The 24,530-nt window shown below is 40.3% G+C and overlaps 1 protein-coding gene across 5 annotated transcripts in view; it reads left to right on the forward strand.

The window, feature by feature from the left end:
* Positions 1-24,530, forward strand: part of ANKRD28 (ankyrin repeat domain 28) — a 238,938-nt gene that overhangs the window by 112,672 nt on the left and 101,736 nt on the right. For all 5 annotated transcript variants that reach the window (XM_038388242.2, XM_043509102.1, XM_043509103.1 and 2 more), the window contains 2 exons: positions 2,224-2,302; positions 23,657-23,727. In XM_038388242.2, the coding sequence (XP_038244170.1) occupies positions 2,224-2,302; positions 23,657-23,727 (150 nt within the window). The remainder of the gene's footprint in view (positions 1-2,223; positions 2,303-23,656; positions 23,728-24,530) is intronic.

Below are 24,530 nucleotides of genomic sequence, written 5' to 3' on the forward strand. Positions count from 1 at the left end.
TGGGTAGAATTTGACATTAGTTACTTTTTGATAGAATTAGGTGATCATTCAAATTGATGTGTTTTGAATTTCCAACATATGACACTCCCTAATAGCATCTGTTTTTAAAATAGTTTAATCCACTCTTTTAAGTTAAATTTCTTACTTTATAGATGGTTTATAAACTTGATGTGTAATGAATGTTATCCATTTTTTTGTTTCACCTCTCTAACAATAAGCCTAATATGACAGTTCTGTCACATTACTTGCGTTCCTATTTTGAAATGTTATCTTTATTTCAGAATAAATATTTAAACAAGGCAAAGCATAGATTCCTCATTCAGGGTTATGTCAATGCTGAGTTTGAAATTCAGTAGCAGTCAGTTTTCAGTTATCTAAGAGGAGAAAAAACAAGAGTAGAAACCTTTCTTTCTTTTTCTATTGCCATAACTGCTGGATAAATTCTGGAACTTTCTAAATTTTCACTTTTGGGTGGAGATCAAGCATGAGAGAGTACTTACTTTTTAATTTTCCTTTTTTAAAAAAAAGGCACTTTTAGAATAGATGTCTTCTTAGCCATGTAACTATATTATTTCTACTGAACTGCCATAATCCCACATTTGAGTGCATTTGAAGCTAACTGCCAAGTAACTTCAGCTACTTTAGGGATTTTTGAGATGCTGACTTTTATCTTTGAGTAATAAACACTAAAATGTGCCTCCACATCCCCCATGCACTGCAGCTCTGAAAGTTTAAAACAATAAAGACAGTACCTTGGGGGATGAGATGAGAAATTGAAATTGCTTTGGGGATTTACTTATGTTTGAAAAAAGAATGTATTTGAAAGCAAGCAAAAAAATGTGTTGTAGGTCTTTAAAAAAAAAAAAAAAAAAAAAATTGAAAATGCAGGCCTGTATGCCATTGTTGATTAATCTGAAATCCAGGAGTAAAGTGGCCTTTTGTTGCGCGAGTGGAAAAAAAAAAGTAGTTTTTTAAAATGGTAAATGATAGATAATATGGAAACATTAAATTTAATAAACACATTTTAGTGGCCAGTATAATCAATCAATGTTCTTTCTGCAATCTGTTAGAAATGTTTTGGTACGTTCCCCTAGAGGGAAAAACAAAATTTCCACGTGCTTTTAAAGCATGTTTAGGGCTTCACTGAAAAATTCCAAGAATCTAAAAGTAATTTGTTTGTAACTTGTTCCAAAGCTCAACACATTTCAAGAAAATGAACCTAACTGCTGTACTGAAGGGGTTTTTGTTTTTGTTTTTTAGCTAATTCTGCTACAGCATGCTGTACAGAAGCAGTTTATTAGGTTTTAATTTCCTACAGTTAGCCTTTAACAGTCAACATAATGAGAAAATGATCTTTCACCATTTCACTGTGGACTTGTGCGCATAAACTAATTCCAGTATTTACCAGATTTGGGAAATATTCTGTGCTAGCCGTCTGAAAGTCAGTGTTATCTTCTTCAGTTCAGTCCAACTCAGCTGTCCTCTTTAATTTCTCATATGTGGATTCTAAACTGTGTCTTAAAAAGGATATTCGCCTGAGACCACCCAAAAGCATCTAAGTCCCACTTGCCTTTTGCACTCTTTTCTATGTCTGAGAGATCAATTTGCCAATTACATCCACCTCTCTGGCTTTTCTGTGCATATATGCAGTAAGCAAAAAGCTGGTAAAATTTGAATTTCATGTTTTCTGCTGATCTTATTTTTTTCATGTCCAACATCCAAGTTTTACATTTTCCATTAAATTTGTGACCATGATGAAAATATTAGCCTGGTTTCTTGAGTTACCCTTCAACTTGTCACATAAAACATAGATCATACCTGTTGATACTCATTGTATTAACATTCTCTGAGCTGCTTAGGAAAGCCTCACTTTTACATTCCCCCACAACTTTTCCCCTTCCAAAGAAACAAATGGATTTTGCTTTAATTTATGGCCTCATCCTGAGGTGTCCCGAGTACCTGGGAATTGGCATCTTTCAGGATCATGTCCTGAATGACTGTACAGGGCTGTCATAATTGCTTAGTGAGAGCATGTTTGTTACAGACTACATAAGTGTGATAATTTAGTGATTCTTTGGTTAAATATCTCTGCTTCCTAAAATATAAAATGTACAGTATTTGGAAGATGGAATCTTATTCTTTAACTTTTTCATGAATCATACAGAATGCTAAAACAGATGTCTTTATTTAAAAAAACACCCTTTTTTCCCCTTCTTACTACAGGATAATGAAAAGAGGACCCCTTTACATGCTGCTGCCTATCTGGGAGATGCAGAAATTATTGAACTACTTATTTTATCTGGTATGTTCTGTTCATGTTAATGAAAAAAAATCTGTGCACAGATAAATTAAATGTACTTTTAGTTTGCATAATTTTATCAGGCTATTTAATATGCTAAGAATTCAATTGAAATTTGGGGATTTTTGTACTTAAACTTTTGTTTAGACTTCTTAATTCAAACCACTTTTTTAATAATTTTCAGTTATTATAAAAAGTACCTACCAGTATTAAACTTTCTCAGTGATGTTTGCTATTTATTAGTAGTTTATGACCAAATTCAGTTGCTTCAAAAGTCTGTACTTAGCTGTATTTAAAGGAGTGTACTTAATATCTAAATGTTAGCATATATTTTTTACAATAGTGAATTTAGAAAAATGACTAGATTTTAACATTGAAAAAGGCATTCAAAAGTGCTGATATTTCTTCAGATTAAGCAGAACATTATTTTTCTAGTTATCTTTTACTAACTCGTATAAACACAAGATTTTTAGGACCTGATAAGAATGAAATAATTTAAAAATCATTTTTCATGTTTACTTCACTTGCAATATAGAATGCAAGGAGTGAGGCAGTATGTTCTAGTGGTTAAAACACAAGATAGAGAAGATGAGATCAGAGTTATTATTCCAGCTCTGTAACTGATTCGCTGTGACCTTGAACAGGTGCTTAATAATCTGTGTGTGTTACACCTCACCATGGTGATTTTGAGGCTTTATTCATGATTGTAAAGTGCTCTGAGATCCCTCAGTGGAAGAAATTGGAGAGTTATAAAATACAGTAGAATTTCTTTAATCTGCACTTCACTAAACAATATATCTTATCTGCTCAAAAACTTCAGATCTGTTCCCACATCTCAGCTTTAAAAGTAATAGAATTTACTTTAGTGAGGTGTGTTATAGGAGAGTTGGTAGCACTTCCCATTTTAAGATCCTATTTTCTGTTGCTTATAATTTTGCAGAACTTCAGTCATTTTGATTGAAAACTTCCATGCTAAATGTCTGCCTGAGGCTGATTTTTTTTAGGAAACTTTCAGCCAAAATGGTTTAGCCATTTGAGACCAAGATTAGAGAAAAGTATGTTGTTTTGCCCATGTTAAAAATTGGTGACTTTTTCTTTGAGAAGCTTGAATGCACCCCGGTCCCTAGTACATTTGTCTGTCAGGGATGTGCCTTTTGCCATCCCCGTGAAAAATTTGGCCAAGTTATAAGCCTTTCAGAAACCAGAGTTCACACATACTCAGCAGAGACTTGGTAGAGCTTCGCAGTTCCCTGAAGATTCCATCCAAAATGGGTATGTTCCAGCCCAGGGCTGCCAGGGCTCAGTAGGACTTTCCTTGCAGTTTCCAGCTGTTCGGGGCCATGCCAGGTCCAGGCACCAGAACTGAGAGCAGCCAGCCTATTTCTCAGCTCTCTGTGCTCTCCTGCTGAGTGCAAGTAGCATGAAGGAGGAAGCTGCATGATTTGAATGCAAAAGGAAAAAGAACCTGACCTGGAGGGCTGGACATGGGGAGTAGATGGGACAGGGAGCCTGGTGCCAGGGTCTATCTCAGCCTGGCTTGATAAGGAGATTTGTACTGGGAGACGGTGGGAAACAGGGAGGTGGGTGGGTGGGGAGCAGACTGAGAGCCAGTAGATGGAGGGAAGACTGAGACTGGATGAGGAGGTGAAAGGGACAACTGGGACTGGCTGGGAAAAGAGCTAAGGGAGTGACATGGGACATCAAGATTAGATGGAGAGCTCTGAGAAGGAGATGGAAACTAGGGGGTGATGGGGCTACAATTGGAGACCAGAGGGAAGACAAATCAAAGGAGGAGGTGAGGGGGAACTGGGAATGGCTAGGTAAGGAAATTGGTAGTAGGATGAAATGCCTGAGTGGAGAATAGGATTGGATGAGGAGACAGTTGAGAGAGACACAGAACTGAGGCAGAGACAGATTGGAGGGGATGGAGCAGAAGGGGTCAATCTTGTGGGAATGGGAAGAAAAGTCTGGGTCCTCTAGTGCCTGTTGCCCTCCAGAGGCTGGCCTGGAGCCCAAGGTTCCTGAGTCTCGCCATTCCTCTGCTGTCAGCAAATATCTATGAAACTCTTGGTAAAGTATCTCATCTGACTCTAATGTTGGTCCATGTAGAGGATGACAATTTACTATTGTTACCAGTTACTCTGCTAAAGTTACTTCCAACCTTGCTAATGATCCATGTGGGTGTCAATATGATGACACATGATGGATTTTCTATTTTTTTCAGTTTACTTTTTTAAAACCCAGGAAATTACGTGCACAAATTATGGTAAAAGAACATTATTAGGCTTGCAGAGTCAAGCACTTGAAAGATAGGAAATGCATAGGCAACCTTAATTCTGGCATCTGTAATTTGGCCCCATTGTGCATCTGTATTATGATTCACTCTTTAATTACATGCCACATACTGTTCTTTCCCACTGGACCTGTGCTTCCTTCAGTTCCCAGGATGGACCTGCTCTGAGGATTGACCAGGGTTGTGTAGTGAAGGATACTGTAGTCTACAGAACCCCCCCCCCCTTTTTTTTTTTTTTTTTTTTTTTTTGCAGAAGTTGGAAGGTTTAATAGTGAATGAGGTGGGGATTGCAGGAAGAGATAGGAGGGTCTGGTTAAGGCAGTTGAATGCTGTCCTGGGGAAATGAAGCCTATCTCTGTGTCTGTGTGATGATAGGGAAGTTGCTTAAAAATCTAATTTTTTCACAAGATGTCAGTAATTCCTCATTTCATGGGTGTCTGTCTTAAGAACCTGCAGTTTGACTTGCAGAAATGCTGAGGACTCTCAGCTGCAACTGAAATCACTGAGTGCTATATAGTATAATAAGACTCTGAAAAACCATGTTGTAGGTGTCAAATTGGGCACCCAAAATCATTTAGACCTTAATATGTCTGTGCCTCAGTTCTCGGCCTGTAAAATAGGGATTATTAACTTCCACTGTATGGGGGAATTGTGAAAGTAAATTAATGTTTGTGAAACACTCACATAATATACTGATGAGCGCCATAGAAAAGCCCATGAGGAAAGTATTAATTCTGTCTTTAGAGCATGGTTTGAGTAGTGTGCAGGAAATAAGGCCTAGAGTGGTAGATTCAACAGTGAGGAGAAAACAAAATATTGAATAGCTGCTCATTAAGTGAGCAATGTCTATTCTGAATGAAGGAGTCCTGTGGAAAAAATACTATGTAATGATGTAATTAAAGACTGTATAATAATACATATGCACAAGGGGGCTGAATAAAGATTCTATACACAACCTTAATTCTTGCATTTTCTAACTTTTGATTCCTTTACTTTGTAACCTTAGTATTTATTGATGTGTAATAAATATACTGTAATACATTTTGAAGTTCTATAAATTAAAAACCAATCTACAATTATACTATATGAACAAACTAAATTGCAAGGAATTTTCCTTGCTTTGCTGCTGTTTCTCTTCAAGCCTAGTCTAAAGCCCATTTAAGTCAGAGAGTCTTTCAACTGATATCAGTGGGCATTGGATCAGATCCTTACTTGTTGGTTTCCCAGTCCTGCCATCAGTTAAAGCATACATGTAACTACATAGAAGTAGTTCTATTAAGTTCAGTGGGACTATACACTTCCGTAACTGTTTTTTGGATTGAAGCCTAACCCATAACATTTTTTAATTAAATGAGTTTTCTAGTTCTTAGTGTAAATTATATTGCTACACTGTCACATTATGTGTTAGATGCTGAAAAAGTATGGTGGTATTATTAAATTCCTTTACTTCCCCCCCCCCCCAAAAAAAATCAAAAACAAACGCACCACATACACCACAAAAACACTAAAATGTCTTTTTTAAAAAAAAATCCTTGGCATAAAAAAACTTTTTTAGAAAACAATTGGTTTTGGAAAGTGTGATTTTTTTTTTTTTCCCCCCTCACTTGTTGGTATAATTTGAGATTTTTTTCTGTGCCAAATTTCTCAGTGTAAGTATGTTACAAGATCCATATTCATTCTCAGTGCATAACTGAGACTTCCCTTAGCTCAAAGTTTCATGCTTTTAGCATTAGTATAAATGTCTTGAGCATTCTGCATTTGGGTGTTGAACACTAGGACACTTGTTCTGAGTAAACCTCTGCCTGCAGTCTTTGTTGCTGCTGTGGCTTGTCTTGGTTTCCAAGCCTGTAAGACAGGAGGAGCCTGAAATTGACAATGTCTGATACAAATTTCCGGCAGAGGAAGGATATTCCTCCCATGACTTCCAGCTCACTTCCTTTTCCTTCTGAAACAATATCTCTCAGAACTCTTGAAAGTAAGCTACTCCCTAAAGGATTCACCCATTTTGTCATCAAATGATGTCTGCCTACCTGCTGATGAATAGCCAGCGTGTCATAATCATCCAATTTTTTTAGACCAAATAGAATTTAACTAACATCTCTAGCAAACATCTGTAAATTTGCAGAGGGGCTGGGTAGGTGAAATAGCAATGATGAAATATGAAACAGCAACAAAACATTAAAGGCACCTGATGGTTTCATCACATTACAACCAAGAATGTCAGGTGTTGGACCAGCCAGCCTCCAGGGTCTTCCCAACTGACTCAACACTGTGCTGTGTGCCAGAGTCCATACCAGCCTGCATGCTTTATATATTTGCTCCAACAAAAGCTGTTTGGAGAAGACTTCGCAGACAGCCTTATGCAGGCTGGAGGGATGTCGGGCTTCCAACTTCATACATTTCAGCCTTAACACAGATTAGGCTAGAACATTGGCAGGAGACTGGGCTCTCTGGAAATAATTGATTGTAAGTATCCACTGTGTTCTCTATGAAAAGAAGAGTTAATAAATGAAATGAATGGGTAGGTGAAGAGATCTATTGTGAATAATCTTAATAAGAATTCCTTAAGAATCCTCTGCATATTCCCACTCATGGACTACACTGGCTGGTGCAACTCAGTCATAGAATTTAAAGTTGGAAGGGATCACCAAATCAGACAGTGGAACCTTCTTGTGACATTGAAGTGCTTGCATGCCCCTCTGACTGCTCCCCTCAGAGTTCCTGAATATTCTGAGGGATGAGGCTGTAAAAGCATGCATGGTGCCCTCTGTTGTCTCAGTTCCTAGCAACCTCACCAGCAAATGGACATGAACTTCTTTGGATCCTTCAGATCTGGCCCCTTCTCTCAAAAAATTTTTAGTACCTTACATAGTATTTTACTCTTGGTATAATTGGTATAATTAGGAAAATAATAGTTTGTTTAGGCTAGTTCTTCTTGGATTAGTTAAGTAGCTGTTAGGCTTGGTTCTGTCTCAGTTTCATGGTGGATTCAAAGGCAAAGAGACATGGTTTTAAGAGCTGTGAATCATGTCAGATGGTCTTTTCAACATCAGACACAAATGTCAGCTGCTTAGCATGTCTTGATGAGGGTTACTGTCCTTTGAGGTGTCCGAGGTTTCTGTCTGCATTATGTTCATTCTAAGAGCATGTGGTCCGAGAGCACTCCTGATATAAGAAGCTTTGGCAGCGAATCCACTCAGCTCTCATACCTTTAAGGGATCCAAGCCCAAGATCAGAAAAAGAATACTATGATGAAAGGTCCAGTTTGTGCTCTAAGATAAAATTCCATGACTGCCTCAGTCATTTTCCAAGATGAGATCCAACACTAAAAGCCCCAAAGGATCTGTTGGCCAAGTTCTGAGAAAAGCCATTGGATCAGTCTGCTTCAGTTCTGGAAAAGAAGGCAAAGAACTAAAAGGTTCCTGCTAGCAGTGCCAAGTCCCAGTCAGGAAATTAGTCTGATCAGTCAGCATCAGGTCCTGAACCAAATGCTAGGAGTGCTGACCATACATAAATCTTATCTCATTGATCCAAGGATAGACTTGGAACCAGCAACAATTTCTTCATCGCTAATTTATGCAGCTCCATCAGTTTCACTGTTAGCTGAAATAAGTCACATGAATCCCTTGCTGTATCTGTGAGGTTTGATATCTAAAGGAGGAAAGACAAAACATCTCTCAAATTATCCTTCTCTGATCTCTCTCCTGGAAAATGAGAGGTTGAATGAAGTGTTGGTTTTCCTGAGAGACTTCTATACCTCTGCCCAAAACACCTTCAAGCCCAGCCAGAAAAGTGGTCTGTCTTTCACTGTGTTGCATTTGCCAGGTTCTCTGGTTTCTCGGTAGCAGATCCAAAGTCAGATCTGCAGTCCAGAAATGAACAGGATTGGGCTAAATTTCCAGAGGTCCTTCCTAGATTTCATCCTCTCAAGAGAGTATTTCAGGATAAGGAGCATGTAGACCTCTTTATTCTCCAGGTTATGATATGGTATTGGAATAAGAGTATTGCAGCAACCTGCAAATTCCACCATAGGTGGTGTGGCCATATGGCAGCCATCTAAACACTGTAGAGAGACTTCATAGCATCATTGGCATAGGAACTCCCTTCTCTTTTGAGGTCAGGAAAAAGCTTGCCCATCAAATCGGAGCTTCACGTTCTCCCACCATTGTGCCTGACCCTCTGTTGGAGGAAGATGGGGAGCCTGTTCTTCAGATGGAATACCAGTAATTAGAGCCAAATGTAGAAACTGGTTTTTCACCACATGAAAGTGTTGGAGTAGCTTCAGCTTCCTCTCTCTGAGGATTCTTTACAGTTTCACAAGCTTGCAGACAGGATGGTGATGACTTTGGAACTCCCATCTGTAATACCGGAGGAAATCTAGCCATTATTTGGCATTCTGGTTGCCCCATTGGAGGTTAGTCTTCTAATATTAGATTAACTACTGCAGGCTGGAGTAGTCAGTGTGGTTGGTAAGGAAGAGTTCTCTTGCTTCACATGGGAAAAGAGTAACCGATTACAAGGCAATGATGTTGCAGTATCATTATCACTTATGGGAAAAGATTTCTGCGTTTGCTTCTGGAAAATCAATTACTCAATGTAAATTGACTAACATGTTAATAACTGAAAGTCGGACGATAATGAACCGTGTCCTCAACATCAAAAGAAGCTCTCAAATTCATCAAAGCCCTCAAATCCAGGGCGGTAGCATCTACTGCTTTGCTTAAGAGTCATATGGTCTTTTTCTTTCCCTCCAGAAACTCTGTTGAAGATTGGAAGATATTCCTTTGGAAGGAAATTAGTTATTTAGTAAGATGAAATATTGGACACATGGTCTGTGGCATGCTCTTTAGGTGCCTTTCCAGCTGTGAGGACAACCACCTCTGGTCCTATATTCTGGTACCATAGACCATTTATCCACTATCATCTTTTGTCTTTATTCTCAGGGACATCACTTTCAGCAGCAGCAACAACCCAGACCAGTGCAAATGCACCAGAAAAAAATCTTAAAGCCATGAATGAAGTGAAAACAGCCTTCAGTTTCAACTCCAGGTAAAAATGGCAGGACCCAAATTTGACACCAGGACCAGGATCTTCAAATTAACCTGCACTGACCCTATCTTTGAGAACAGACTATTTTGCCTTGTCAACGAATGGAAGTCTATAACATCAGACAAAAGGATTCTGGAGATAAATTGAGTTGTATTAACATGTTCTGTTGAGACCCTACCCTACCCTACCCTCTCCCTTCTTCTGTGTTCAGGGGTCCCTCTCATGAGAGCATGTTAAGATTAGGGATTTAATCCTTCTGATAAGTGGGAGCAATAAAGAAGGTTCCAAGGGAATTTAGAGATCAGGGCTTATACTCCAGATGTTTCTTCATACCAAAGAAAGGAGGAAGGTTTGATCTGATATGAAACCTAAGGAAGTTCAGGGTCTTCGTTAGGAAAGTCTGCTTCTGCATTTTGGCACTAGCATGTTTCATAATCTTCTTTTCCACCCTGCATGAATGGTCAATAAAGAAAGTGGTGATAGGTGACATCGTCAGCCTACGGTGGTTTCCAGACCTTCTGTCAACTGCAGCCATTTATAGGACTTAAGTGGGCCTTGGAAAAAACTTGTTCTTTAGAGGTTCAACAGGTATTACTTAACTCCAGATAACAGTTGACTAGAAAATGCTTTGACTTCAAGTGAATTGATTTAAGTGGATGCATGACTAACCTGACACCAACTCAGTATCTTCTGGAATATTTACTCCAATTAAGTTTCATGCAATCATGCAATACAATACACATCTGTTTGGCCAAAAGTAAACACTGTAAAGATAGTTACCCAGATGTTCAGGCATTTTTTAGTTTCTGAAGTTTTTGCAGAATGGCTTTGAGTAAGTCTCATGGCAATATTTTTGAAAATATATGTTCCTGCTATAGCAGACATATTTTATATGTGCTATATAAACAATTAATTTAAAAAAGAACTAGTAGAGGGAAGACATTTCAGAACTTTTCAGAATAATCTTGAATAAGTCATGAGAGTCAGCCAAGGAAGCTGATAACTGAAGAAAAGTCATTACGCCTACATTTTGAGAAGGAGGAAGAACAATGGAACTATTAGCCCTGTGTGCAGAGTTAGCCTTTTTTGCAGGAAAAAAATCTGTCACACAGGCTACTTATTCACTGGCAACTGGAACTTTCATAGAATCATAGAATCATAGAATATCAGGGTTGGAAGGGACCCCAGAAGGTCATCTAGTCCAACCCCCTGCTCAAAGCAGGACCAAGTCCCAGTTAAATCATCCCAGCCAGGGCTTTGTCAAGCCTGACCTTAAAAACCTCTAAGGAAGGAGATTCTACCACCTCCCTAGGTAACGCATTCCAGTGTTTCACCACCCTCTTAGTGAAAAAGTTTTTCCTAATATCCAATCTAAACCTCCCCCATTGCAACTTGAGACCATTACTCCTCGTTCTGTCATCTGCTACCATTGAGAACAGTCTAGAGCCATCCTCTTTGAAACCCCCTTTCAGGTAGTTGAAAGCAGCTATCAAATCCCCCCTCATTCTTCTCTTCTGCAGACTAAACAATCCCAGCTCCCTCAGCCTCTCCTCATAAGTCATGTGCTCTAGACCCCTAATCATTTTTGTTGCCCTTCGTTGTACTCTTTCCAATTTATCCACATCCTTCCTGTAGTGTGGGGCCCAAAACTGGACACAGTACTCCAGATGAGGCCTCACCAGTGTCGAATAGAGGGGAACGATCACGTCCCTCGATCTGCTCGCTATGCCCCTACTTATACAACCCAAAATGCCATTGGCCTTCTTGGCAACAAGGGCACACTGCTGACTCATATCCAGCTTCTCGTCCACTGTCACCCCTAGGTCCTTTTCCGCAGAACTGCTGCCGAGCCATTCGGTCCCTAGTCTGTAGCGGTGCATTGGATTCTTCCATCCTAAGTGCAGGACCCTGCATTTATCCTTATTGAACCTCATTAGATTTCTTTTGGCCCAATCCTCCAATTTGTCTAGGTCCTTCTGTATCCTATCCCTCCCCTCCAGCGTATCTACCACTCCTCCCAGTTTAGTATCATCCGCAAATTTGCTGAGAGTGCAATCCACACCATCCTCCAGATCATTTATGAAGATATTGAACAAAACGGGCCCCAGGACCGACCCCTGGGGCACTCCACTTGACACCGGCTGCCAACTAGACATGGAGCCATTGATCACTACCCGTTGAGCCCGACAATCTAGCCAGCTTTCTACCCACCTTATAGTGCATTCATCCAGCCCACACTTCCTTAACTTGCTGACAAGAATGCTGTGGGAGACCGTGTCAAAAGCTTTGCTAAAGTCAAGAAACAATACATCCACTGCTTTCCCTTCATCCACAGAACCAGTAATCTCATCATAAAAGGCGATTAGATTAGTCAGGCATGACCTTCCCTTGGTGAATCCATGCTGACTGTTCCTGATCACTTTCCTCTCCTCTAAGTGCTTCAGGATTGATTCTTTGAGGACCTGCTCCATGATTTTTCCAGGGACTGAGGTGAGGCTGACCGGCCTGTAGTTCCCAGGATCCTCCTTCTTCCCTTTTTTAAAGATGGGCACTACATTAGCCTTTTTCCAGTCATCCGGGACTTCCCCCGTTCGCCACGAGTTTTCAAAGATAATGGCCAAGGGCTCTGCAATCACAGCCGCCAATTCCTTCAGCACTCTCGGATGCAATTCGTCCGGCCCCATGGACTTGTGCACGTCCAGCTTTTCTAAATAGTCCCTAACCACCTCTATCTCTACAGAGGGCTGGCCATCTCTTCCCCATTTTGTGTTGCCCAGCACAGCAGTCTGGGAGCTGACCTTGTTAGTGAAAACAGAGGCAAAAAAAGCATTGAGTACATTAGCTTTTTCCACATCCTCTGTCACTAGCTTGCCTCCCTCATTCAGTAAGGGGCCCACACCTTCCTTGGCTTTCTTCTTGTTGCCAACATACCTGAAGAAACCCTTCTTGTTACTCTTGACATCTCTTGCTAGCTGCAGCTCCAGGTGCGATTTGGCCCTCCTGATATCTTTCCTACATGCCCGAGCAATATTTTTATACTCTTCCCTGGTCATATGTCCAACCTTCCACTTCTTGTAAGCTTCTTTTTTATGTTTAAGATCCGCTAGGATTTCACCATTAAGCCAAGCTGGTCGCCTGCCATATTTACTATTCTTTCGACTCATCGGGATGGTTTGTCCCAGTAACCTCAACAGGGATTCCTTGAAATACAGCCAGCTCTCCTGGACTCCCTTCCCTTTCATGTTAGTCCCCCAGGGGATCCTGGCCATCTGTTCCCTGAGGGAGTCAAAGTCTGCTTTCCTGAAGTCCAGGGTCCGTATCCTGCTGCTTACCTTTCTTCCCTGCGTCAGGATCCTGAACTCAACCAACTCATGGTCACTGCCTCCCAGATTCCCATCCACTTTTGCTTCCCCCACTAATTCTACCCGGTTTGTGAGCAGCAGGTCAAGAAAAGCGCTCCCCCTAGTTGGCTCCCCTAGCACTTGCACCAGGAAATTGTCCCCTACGCTTTCCAAAAACTTCCTGGATTGTCTATGCACCGCTGTATTGCTCTCCCAGCAGATATCAGGAAAATTAAAGTCACCCATGAGAATCAGGGCATGCGATCTAGTAGCTTCCGTGAGTTGCCGGAAGAAAGCCTCATCCACCTCATCCCCCTGGTCCGGTGGTCTATAGCAGACTCCCACCATGACATCACTCTTGTTGCACACACTTCTAAATGTAATCATAATGTATTGCGTCAATCCCTCCATCCTTGCTTGTCTTTTTAGAGTTCATCTCTGGGCAGACAGTCCTAAATTAAGTTTTATGGGTTCTGTGCACCTCCTTTATAAACATGGGGCCAGATTCAGCTATGGGGTAACTCACTTAATGGAGTTACACCTAGCTACACCAGCATTACATTTGGCTCCAAGTGTCAGCATAGCCTAATGCATACTTTTAAGCATTATGCATATGGTCACTGGCTGTGTAGACTAATTTTATTAAAGATTCCAGGACTAAAGAGATCAGTGTACTATTCCTTCAATATGAAACTTTGCAGATGGCATATTCTGAGAACTCTGTTTACATATGACTAGTATTAAAATGTGGCTCTTCTCAAAATAATGACTGTAAAAATAGCCTAGTTGGGTTTATATTTGTCTCAACTGTGCTAGACTTGCTAAATTTCCAAGTAAAAAATAGCTTTCTAACTACCAGTCCTGTAAATTCAACTTTAAGATTTTCTGATTTGTGCATCGCCTTTAACAAAGATTCTGAAGGACAAACAAATTCTGGTCTCAGTTATGCCTGTTCAGTGAATTTAACAGGTGTAACTGTGGGCAAATTTGCTTCAAGGGAGGAACCTGATTGGCAGTTCTGATCAGGGTACCCTGGATAGAATACCAGGGTGGAATTCAGCTCGTTCCACCACTGGAGTGTAGTCTTGCAGTGTCAATAGGAACAAAAGCAGTATAAAATTGTCAGTATAGTAAATAGATATGACTGAATGCACATAGGGAACAGCTCTGTTCAATATAAAAGTGCCATTTTTATGTCGTCAATCTTCAGTATAGGACCATATTTTAAGTCCAAGCTAATGTGATAGACCCAGGCCAGTTGGGTACAGCAGAGTAGCAGAAAGCAGACATACTGGCCACTGAATTAAGTTTTCTGTTCCCTGACTGACCAGAGCAGGGGCTGCTCCAGGCTAATGAGAATGCCTGACTCCAATTAACCTGCAAAGAGTCAGGTGAGGCCATTAAGCTAATGTGACCACCTGACTCTAATTAAGGCCCCTCTGATAATATAAAAGGGCTCACTCCAGTCATGCAGAGAGGAGCCAGAGGAGAGGAAGTGTGGCTGGAGGGCTGGCTAATGAAAACACCTCAAGTCACTAGTAAGGGAGCCCTAAGGTAAGGGTGAAGAAGGGAGAATCAGGGGAGCTGTGGGGAAGTGGCCCAGGGAAATGTAGCAACTCTGGCAGTGAAAGGTTGGCTGCCAACAGCTGCTACCATTAAGGTCCCTGGGCCGGAAACGGGAGTAGAGGGCGGGCCCAGGTTCCCCCCAACTCACCACTACAGAAACACCTCCTGGGAGGGGAAAACGGACCTCTGTCAGGACAGGAGGCTAAACTGTTTTGGCATGAGGCCGTAGGAGCAACAGAGACTGTGGGAATTCTCTCACCAACCTCCATTGTTGGCTTATGATGAAAAGGGCTCAGTAGGCTGTATCCCTGGCCCTAGAGAGAGAAGGGCTACGTGGAGGGTTGTAGTGAGCCTCTGAAGCTAGCATAAACCGCCTGGAAGCGCGGGACCCATGGGGACAAGGTCGGAGCTCTGCCACACTAAGAAAGTGGCTGTTTGGGCCCTGTATTCCATGCAAGGTCTTCAGTCCTTTGGTCTGAAACTCTTTTGTACTGTATAAGAATTAGTGTTATATCAGTGGTATTTAAATTGAAGAAATTTTATCATGAGTATAAAAACAGCTTAAATGAACGCGTTGATGTTCAATGAAGCCGATACTGATGGCTTCCTTAGTTTATTAGTGATAAAGGAAATAAAATAATACATTCTCTCAGCATTTATTACTAGTAGTACCGGCCAGTTATTTAAGTACACTTTGTAGAAGAGTTGGCCCATCTCCAGTGAGAACTATAACAAAGGATGGATTAGCATCCATTTAACTAATAAAACATACTGGGATGTGGTTTGTGCTGCATTTTGCCTTCAGTATGCAAACTGAAGCATGATGCACAGCCAAGCCAATTCAGAGTTTGAAGAAATGAGTTTAATGCTTACCATGAAATGCGGTATTATAGTAGTAGTATAATTATCAACTAGCTTCAGTGAGAATTTCATTTAAGAGCTGGCAGTTGCCTAAATGAAAAGGCAATCTTATCTATTCTTCCTTATACAAATCAATCTGATATTTAGGTCCCCTTCTGAGAAACAGGCTTTGATATTCTTTTGTCAGAGTATCTACAACATTTTTTGTTGTTTACTTGAAAGGAACAGCTATCTGGGCTGTGTCTAATTGGTATTACATTTTTCGTTTTCCCTTTGTCATGTGAAAAAATGTAGCAGTTTTCCCCCACTACATTAAAACTGTCTTTCATAGTGCCCTGTTGCTTTAAGCAGTACTTAACAGGATTTTTTTAGATGTTTGTTCTTTGGACAAAAACAACAAGGAGTCCTTGTGGCACCTTAGAGACTAATTTATTTGGGCATAAGAGTTCGTGGGCTAGAACCCACTTCATCAGATGCATGGAGTGGAAAATACAGGAGCAGATATAAGTACATGAAAAGATGTGAATTGCCTTACCAAGTGTGAGGTTAGTCTAATGAGACAATTCAATTGACAGCAGGACACCAAGGGAGGAAAAATAACTTTGAAGTGGTAATGAGTGGCCCATTTCAGACAGTTGACAAGAAGGTGCGAGTAATAGTAGGGGGAAATTAGTATTGGGGAAATTAAGCTTAGGTGAAGTGAAGTGAAACAGATTGACAGAGCCAGAAGGGTACCTAGAAGTCACCTACTACAAGACAGGCCCAACAAAGAAAGTAGCAACACCACTAGCCGTCACCTACAGCCCCCAACTAAATCCTCTCCAGTGCATCATCAAGGATCTACAATCTATCTTGAGGGACGATCCATCACTCTCACAGACCTTGGGGGACAGGCCAGACCACACTTACAGACAGCCCCCCAACCTGAAGCAAATACTCACCAGCAACTACACAACAAAAACACCAACCCAGGAACCAAACCCTGCAACAAACAGCGGTGCCAACCAATCTATTCAAGGGACACCCTCATAGGACCTAACCACATCAGCCACACCATCAGGGACTCGTTCACCTGCACATCAACCAATGTGATGTATGCCATCATGAGCTAGCAATGCCCCTCTGCCATGTACATTGGCCAGACCGGACTGTCTCTATGCAAAAGAATAAATGGACACAAATCTGACATCAGGAATCATAACATTCAAAAACTAGTAGGAGAACACTTCAGTCTCCCTGGTCACTCAATAAAAGACCTAAAAGTGGCAATTCTTTTAAAAAAAAAAAAAAAAAAAAAAAACCCCACACACCTTCAAAAACAGACTCCAATGTGAAACTGTGGAACTGGAATGAATTTGCAAACTGGACACCAAGCCTGAATAAAGACTGGGAGTGGTTGGGTCATTTTACAACCTAAACCTAATTTCCCCAACTGTTACTCACTCCGACCTTCTTGTCAACTGTCTGAAATGGGCCACTCTCATTACCACTTACCATTATCAGGCACTATTAACATCTCCTGGTCCCTCTGATGCACTTCCTCTAGGCTTCAAGCCAGCACCCCTTTCTTGTGTATTTCACTCTCACTCATATAGGGTGCTGTGTGGTAATCACCTGTGTCTCAGTCTTGACCATTTTAGGTCTGACTTGAGCTCAGAACCTGTATTTCTACTTCCTCTGGGGCAATGACTGTGGTAATTAATGACCAAAAAGCTTCCTTAAAGCAAAGCATCATTTATTTAAAACTATTTCAGAAAAAATATATCTCAAAAACAGTAAAATATACTGTATCTATGCATATCTAGAACTGCATATCTAGTTCTTCAAGGCTTACCATTCCCTGGGAGGCCCGACTCCTCCACAGAGCATTTTCTTTACCTGCCTGCCTGCCTATACTTGCTCACAAATAAACCCTGGCCCCCTTTTCAACTTCCCAGAGGTCTTCTAACTGTTCAGTCTTCATTCGATCTCTAATTCCTAGCCTAGTTTTACAGTGCGTTGGAGACAAGATGCAGGATCTTCGAAGCTAACATCTGGTCCCCATTGTCTTCCTAGTGTGTAACTAGGTATTCTTATCTGGGAAGCTATTTAGTTGCCTTTCTGTATAATTCACATTGAATTCAAACATTATAGGCATATACTAAACATCCACTAACATGTGGATCAGTGTATTCACACAGGAAAGTCTTATAACCCAATACAGAATAACTTTTCCTCACTGAGAGGGGACATGTTAACAGTTTTCAAGTACATAAAAGGATGTTACAAGGAGGAAGGAGGAAAAATTGTTCTTAACCTCTGAGGATAGGACAAGAAGCAATGGGCTTAAATTGCAGCCAGGGCGGTTTAGGTTGGACATCAGGAAAAACTTCCTAACTGTCAGAGTGGTTAAGCACTGGAATAAATTACCTAGAGAGGTTGTGGAATTTCCATCATTGGAAATTTTTAAGAGCAGGTTGGACAAATACCTGTCTGGGATGGTATAGATAATACTTAGTTGTGCCTTGAGTGCAGGGACTGGACTAGATGATCTCTTGAGGTCCATTCCAGTTCTATGATTCAGTGTAGTCCAGCTGACAGGTGGCAAAGGCATGAATAATTGAGGTCAGGTCTTTGTCCAACAGGTATAAGTATATTTAGTAATTGTGGCGGGGGACGACGACGCGAGGCTGCACTTTAAAAGCTAGATCAGGCACCTACTTTGAGGCAAATAATTCTGAAGTACTCGAGGCCAAGAGTGTTTCCAGCATGCAGAAATAAAGTGAGAGGTCTAAGGAGGGCTGAGGTTCTCCAGTCTTCAGGAGCTTTGTGTAATGCTTCCAAAGACAAAAGATTCCAATATATCCATTAAAAGCTTTTAATCTGAGTGTTGATTCAACCAGCTCTAAAATGAAGACGAGAAAAGAACATAGATTAACTATCCCCAGGTACTAAGAATGCATCAAGTTATTGAGTAAGATGAGGAATTCAGCACTCCAAGATAAGCTAGGCAATTGTGTGCTATACCCATTACTTATTACATTTATAATTGTCTCCGTGTGTTCTCTTATCTTTAGTAGCTGCTCATTGTTTCCTGTCTTATACTTAGATTTTAAGCTTTTGGGGGTAGGGACCATCTCTTCATGTGTTTCCAGTGCCTAGCATAATGAGGTCCTGGGCCCTGAAGAAGGCCTGTAGGTGCTGCCACAATGATTAATGATAGCAAATAGAGACTGTAGAAGAACAAATGCCAAGACAGTGATGCTGTCAACAAAGTATTGAAGCTGTCAGTGCACCAAGTGCTAAAGGAATATCAGCGCTTATGAGGCTAATGACCCACAATGCATTGAAATCAGTCTCCATGACTGAAGCCATAGCGGCACCAACAACTTGGACAATTTCAGCTATGCGGCTAAAATCATCAAAGAAAACTAGTTCTATGAGGAACCACTCCAGAACCCCAAGGAAACCATGGGAATGAGGAGAAATCAGTCAAAGGACATAGAAATGTTAGAAAGTGTTCCATTTTCAAACTGAAGCAGAAGTCTGTAGCTTCATTGAACTCTGAAACTGCATGACTAAATAACTGCATTGCCAACTGACAGTGCTTTATAGCTAAGCATGGACAGAAAGGAATGGCAGTGGCCTGAGACACCATGGCAATTGGTCCGAGAATAAGATTGGGCAGCCCATGTCTCCAAAGCACTTGAACTCTTTAAGAGCTAGGGGAGTTCTGGCCTATCTCATGCATTGAGCTGATATCCAAGGATCCAGTCAATGGTAACTCAGTTTTTTTCATTGTCCTTCCACTAAAAGGCAAAGAGTTTTTCAGCTCATTTGGTGGACCAGTTACTTTGACTGCTGATGGAAAAGGGTCATGTTCTTAGTGCAGACAGGGATAAAATCTCTTCCATTTTCTCTTCAACCTGCGTTTCTTTCCTTCTTTCATTTTTCCTTCCATTTTCTTGCTTCATTTTTTTTTTTTAAATTCCCTTTGTTCATTTACTGTGCTGTCTTTCTTTTGCTGTTTGGAGAGTCAGTAGTACACTGTGCATGGAATTGCTGGAGGGGGAAAATTACTAACAGGATAGTAGCTCTTCTGTATTTTAGGCTCTTGCTTGTATCTTACTGTCTGCCAGTCACAATGGGTGGCCCGGGCAGGGGTTGGAGGGCAACTGGAAACATGACGGGTATGCTTATGCCTGGTAGGACGCAGACAATTTATGGTCTTAATTATTGTTCAGTCTCAAATCTTCCTTTTTTGGGAGACAATTACTGGGAAGGCTGTTGTAAGACAATTCCAGCAACACATGGAGTCAGATGTATTTGACTTTAGCTCTGGGTATAGGATAGTATGGAGACTGTTAGTCTGGGCTGATGGTGTTTGGGTGATTTCATGGTGGTAGACAAAAGCAAGATTTACGTGCTGATTCTTTAGATGTGTTAGAAATTTCTCCCTCTCAAGGGAAAAAAAATCTTTCTAACTACCACCCATTCTCTTGCACAAGGTTTTCAAGAATTATTTTAATGGATGAATCTGTTCTATATAGGTTTTTATACCACACTTATGCCCCTAGTATGTGAGTACCTCCCAGTAGTGTGTTAAGCAGTGTGACTTCATACCTATCATGTGTTTTTCTCCTCTTCCCAGTTGGAGAAACTTGTTCAGTGGAGTGCAATGTTTTGTAGGGTTTTTTATTTCTTAAATATCTGTTGCTATATATTTTATATTAAGAAGGCATGGTCAAAGAAATGAGCCTTGCACTTGGAGCGCAAAGTGGTGAGGTTTGTGATGGTCCCTGGTTCTGGGGGGAGTTCATTGCAGTTTTGAACCACCCCGGAGAAGGTTCTGTCTCACGTCTGGCCAAGCTTTACTATAAAGGTTGACAGTTCCATTGTGACAGAGGAGTAAAGTTGTTGACCAAGGGTTTTGTCCTGCAGCTTTAGACAATCTTTTAGGTATCCAGGGCCCAGGCCATGGGAGCACTTTGAAATTAAGGAACGAGACCTTGAACTTGATTCAAAATTCTATGGCAAATGAGTATAGAGAACAGAGGATATGTATTGATGTGCTCATGGTAGTCTATGTTGCTAAGGAGGTAAGCTACTAGTTGGAGTTTCCTAAATGGTAAAGGTTTCATGCTCAGGTATATCTCTTTGCTGTAGTCCAGCTGACAGGTGGCAAAGGCATGAATAATTGAGGTCAGGTCTTTGTCCAACAGGATGGGATGGAGTCTCCCAGCCAGTCAGAGATGGTAGAAGGCATTACTTGCTGGCATTGCAATGTGACAGCTCAGCATCAATGAGGAATCAAGGAGTACTCCTAGATTACGGACTGAATTTGACCAATTGTGGATGTGAACCTTCACTCAAAGGAGACTACATTGTGGCTGCAAACTCTTCAAAATACTTTCCTCGGACCACCAGCATTACCTTTGTTTTGCTGAGCTTCAGCCAGCTGTTCGTCATCCCTGAGCTGATCTCATCCAAGCACTGGGCCATCTGGATTGTAGTGGTGTGGTCACGTGTGATGAAGGATCGGTAGAGCTGTGTTATCTGCATGTTGCTGGCACTGGAATCCATGTCATCTGACAAGTTCACCTAGTGATTGCATGAGAGGACTGGAAAGCGAATTGATACTTGTAGAACTCCACAAGTGAGGGTTCTAGCAGTGGAAGTGCAGTTTTCCATCTCTACTCTTTGGGTGCATACTTCCAGGGAAGGACTCAAACCATTTTAGCACATTATTCGGGATTCCTGCCACACTTCTCAAGCGAGACAGCCATATCTCATAGTTAACAGTGGATGTCTGTCTTCTGTCCATTGATAGGAGGGGATCATTCATCAGTGCCAGTTCTGTGTCTTGGCCTGAATCTAGGTTGTGCTGGATCTAGAATGTAAGCTCAGTAAGATGAGTTTGTAGCTGGCTTGGTGCTAGCTTCTCTGAGTTTGCTCAGGAATGGGAGGTTTGACTGTGGGTGTTAGAAGATAGCTGTCCAGGGTGGTTTTCTTCAGTCCGTTGGTTGGACTATTGCATAGCTGTGACTGTTCCTTCTCGCCGCCTCCACCCTCCCCACAACATCACCCCTCTCTCTTCAGACACACATCACTGTTAGAAGGAAGCTATTATAAAACCAATTAAAAATCCCTTGCAGGGTGACGTTTTACCCCACTACAGACCTTTCATGCTTGTGCATTCTTTGATACATGTGATATAAAACAAATGAATTATTTTCTAGGATTGGTTATGTTTAACTCTGAGCACCAAGTATTTAGTATTAAAGTAGTATAGTTTGCTGATTTTTCTATGATAACAGAAGTACAGTTAGTTACAATTAATTAGGTTAGCTGGTCTTTACTGAACTGTCTTCCAGTTGTAAAAATATTGTTTTTGCAGTACAGCATATTGCACAAAACAATTTTGCAATTAGAAATATTGCTATATCAGGAAACAGGAAAACACATTGTTAAAAAATACATTCAGGAAATATATTACTCAAAGGAGTTCGTGTTCACTTAATGGAGGAAACTGACAGCAAAGACTGTTCATAAGCCCATGTAGAAAATAGTGTGAATTGTATTTTCAGTTGCTTCCATAGTTGTTAATGAGTAGTGGAGTTGGGGGGTTAAGCAATTGAATGCAGTTATAAATAAATAGAAAAGTTAAATTTAAGAAATCCACTGCTGGTTGTTTTAATAAGTGATTGATTTCTAGGCTGCTCTGTGATAGTGGTTTGTTTAAACCAACTGTCTAATATTATGCAAGTTTAAAATTAAAATTCATGTGCACTAAAGAGTATGGTGCACACTGTAGCTGATTTTTTTTAATGAGGCACATGATTTACATGTCTGTTTATCAGAAAGCAGTGTTGGTCTTTAAATTGTTGAAAGAAGAGATATTGCATATCAACAAGATGTAATTTTCTCCTGAGTTGGCCAAACATTGTTATACTAGATTATTGGGTCCCAATTATCCTTTCCCCAAACATCAATTTCTCAATAAATGGTTTGCCTTTCTTGATAATTTAAGAGGTGTACGCTCATCTTAGTATATAGAGATGTATCATTAACATTTGGATTCCAGAGCTGGTCAAGAAAATTGTCAAAACACTTTTTGGCAAAAAATGGTGGTTGAGTTAAATGGAAATTTTCATAAAAAATTCAGTTTATAAGTGAAGACCCTTTGATAAAAACATACTTTTTATTTCATTGAAACTATTGATGGGGGAGGGAATGATTTCCCAATTTACTCTAATAGATTACTCTATCATTTTGTTTTACTTGTTAAAAACCAAAGGTCAAGCCCAAAATGGGCCTTTAAAAAAAAAAAAAAAAGCACGTGCAATTAGGGCTTTCTAGGGAGTGGTTTTTTTGTTGGTTTTTTTTAAAGGAACTAAGATTTATTGAACAAGCTTTCGCAGCCTGCTATGATAAATATCCTTTTGTGTGTATGTGAACAAGTTTAGAAACAAGGGGCACTGACATTAATATACTGAGATCTCCATATTAGCTGTATTACTCATCATTTTCAAAGTCAGCAGAGTTCTTCCTTTTCAGTTGCTCAAATTCTTGGTTCCCCCAGGTGTAAACAACATAGGCCACCACAAAAGGAGGAGCTTCCCTGGTATTGCTTAGCTGATAGGAGGGAATATCCTTTCTGGCTGAGGAGGCAGGATCATTGCAAATCCAGCTGCTGAAGAGAAGTAGTTGTCAGGCAGGAGTAAGCAGCTTCAAATATTGCTCTTCTTTCCCTCATGCACTCCAGTTCCCAAGGGGGACAGCGAGCACTACCCCTATCTGTCGACAGCAGGAAAGCAGACAAATATGTCCAACTACTAAGGAGTATGAGAGAATGGGAATCATCAATCTTCTTCCCCTCATCTGCTCTCAGAATACCATTAAGTTGTGTGTTGTGGGTGCTTGGCATTGTGTTGCATGAAGACAAGGATACCCAGTGCTTCTCTTTTTTTCCTGCCACAGCAGCCCTTTGAAGTACCATGGGGAAAATAGATTTCACTAGTATAGATAACTGATTACATACACTTCACTATTCATGAACAAGGAATTGCAGAATTCCATCTGTGCATCAAAGGGAGAATCCTATAACCCAAAGCCCATGGAAAAAAGTATTATTTTTCTTAGCATCCTCCTGCATTAACTAGTCTAGCATATAAAGTTGTAGTAACTTTGTACAGTAATTTGTTTATTGAAACACTTAGATTTTGTATGAATACACTGTCAGTTAATTTTATTTATTTTTTGTTACAGGAGCTAGAGTTAATGCCAAAGACAGCAAGTGGTTGACTCCCTTACACAGAGCTGTTGCATCATGTAGTGAGGTATGAAATACACTTTTTTTCTTTTAAAGAAGAGTTTATGTAAAATAAAATACAGCGTCTCAGACAACCTTCTATTTCTTATTCAGTTTTCTTAGAGTGAAACTGCTGAAAATACTTAGAGAGCCTAGGATGTTTGCAACAATTTTTTTTTAAATTTTTAACAGGAAAAAAAAAGTGGCGGGGAGGCATAACTTCATAATTGCAATTGTAGAATAGAGAGGTTCTGAACAGGAAAAAAAAATTGCAAAAATAACATGCTCTTAGAAATGTTCATTAAAAGAATCTAGAATAAGTACAGGTAGTTTGTTTTTATTATTTTAATAGAAAAGGAAACCAGAAATTCTTGTACTTGGAAATAATAAATCATGAATGCCATTCCTATGGCAGGGGAATATTTCTGAATTCAGAACATAAAATCCACGATTCCTTTGGGGTGAGATAACCAAAGTGGTTCAGTATAAGGGAAGAATACTCTAGAAATGAAATAGGGTTTGTTTTCACCTATACAGCACAATTTTGTATTTTTTTCATTTGTAATTGGCAAGCATGTCTACAGTTTCTTAGCTTCAATGTTTTCAGTAATCAGCTGTAAGCATTTTAACATACATAAAGTATTTAGTTTGGGCTTGTAGGTTTAAGTTTCATCTGAAACATTCAAATGTACAGAGTAGAGCAGAGCAAGCTGCCAAGAAAATTATATCTGACATTTTGTTTCATCATAGAAAATCAAGGTTTTTGAAGCATGTATCAATATGTTGCTAAATATAGAAATATCGTAGGAAGAACAATTAAGAGGTGCATTT

The sequence above is a fragment of the Dermochelys coriacea genome, chromosome 2 (assembly GCF_009764565.3).
Source record: "Dermochelys coriacea isolate rDerCor1 chromosome 2, rDerCor1.pri.v4, whole genome shotgun sequence".
NCBI lineage: Eukaryota > Metazoa > Chordata > Testudines > Dermochelyidae > Dermochelys > Dermochelys coriacea.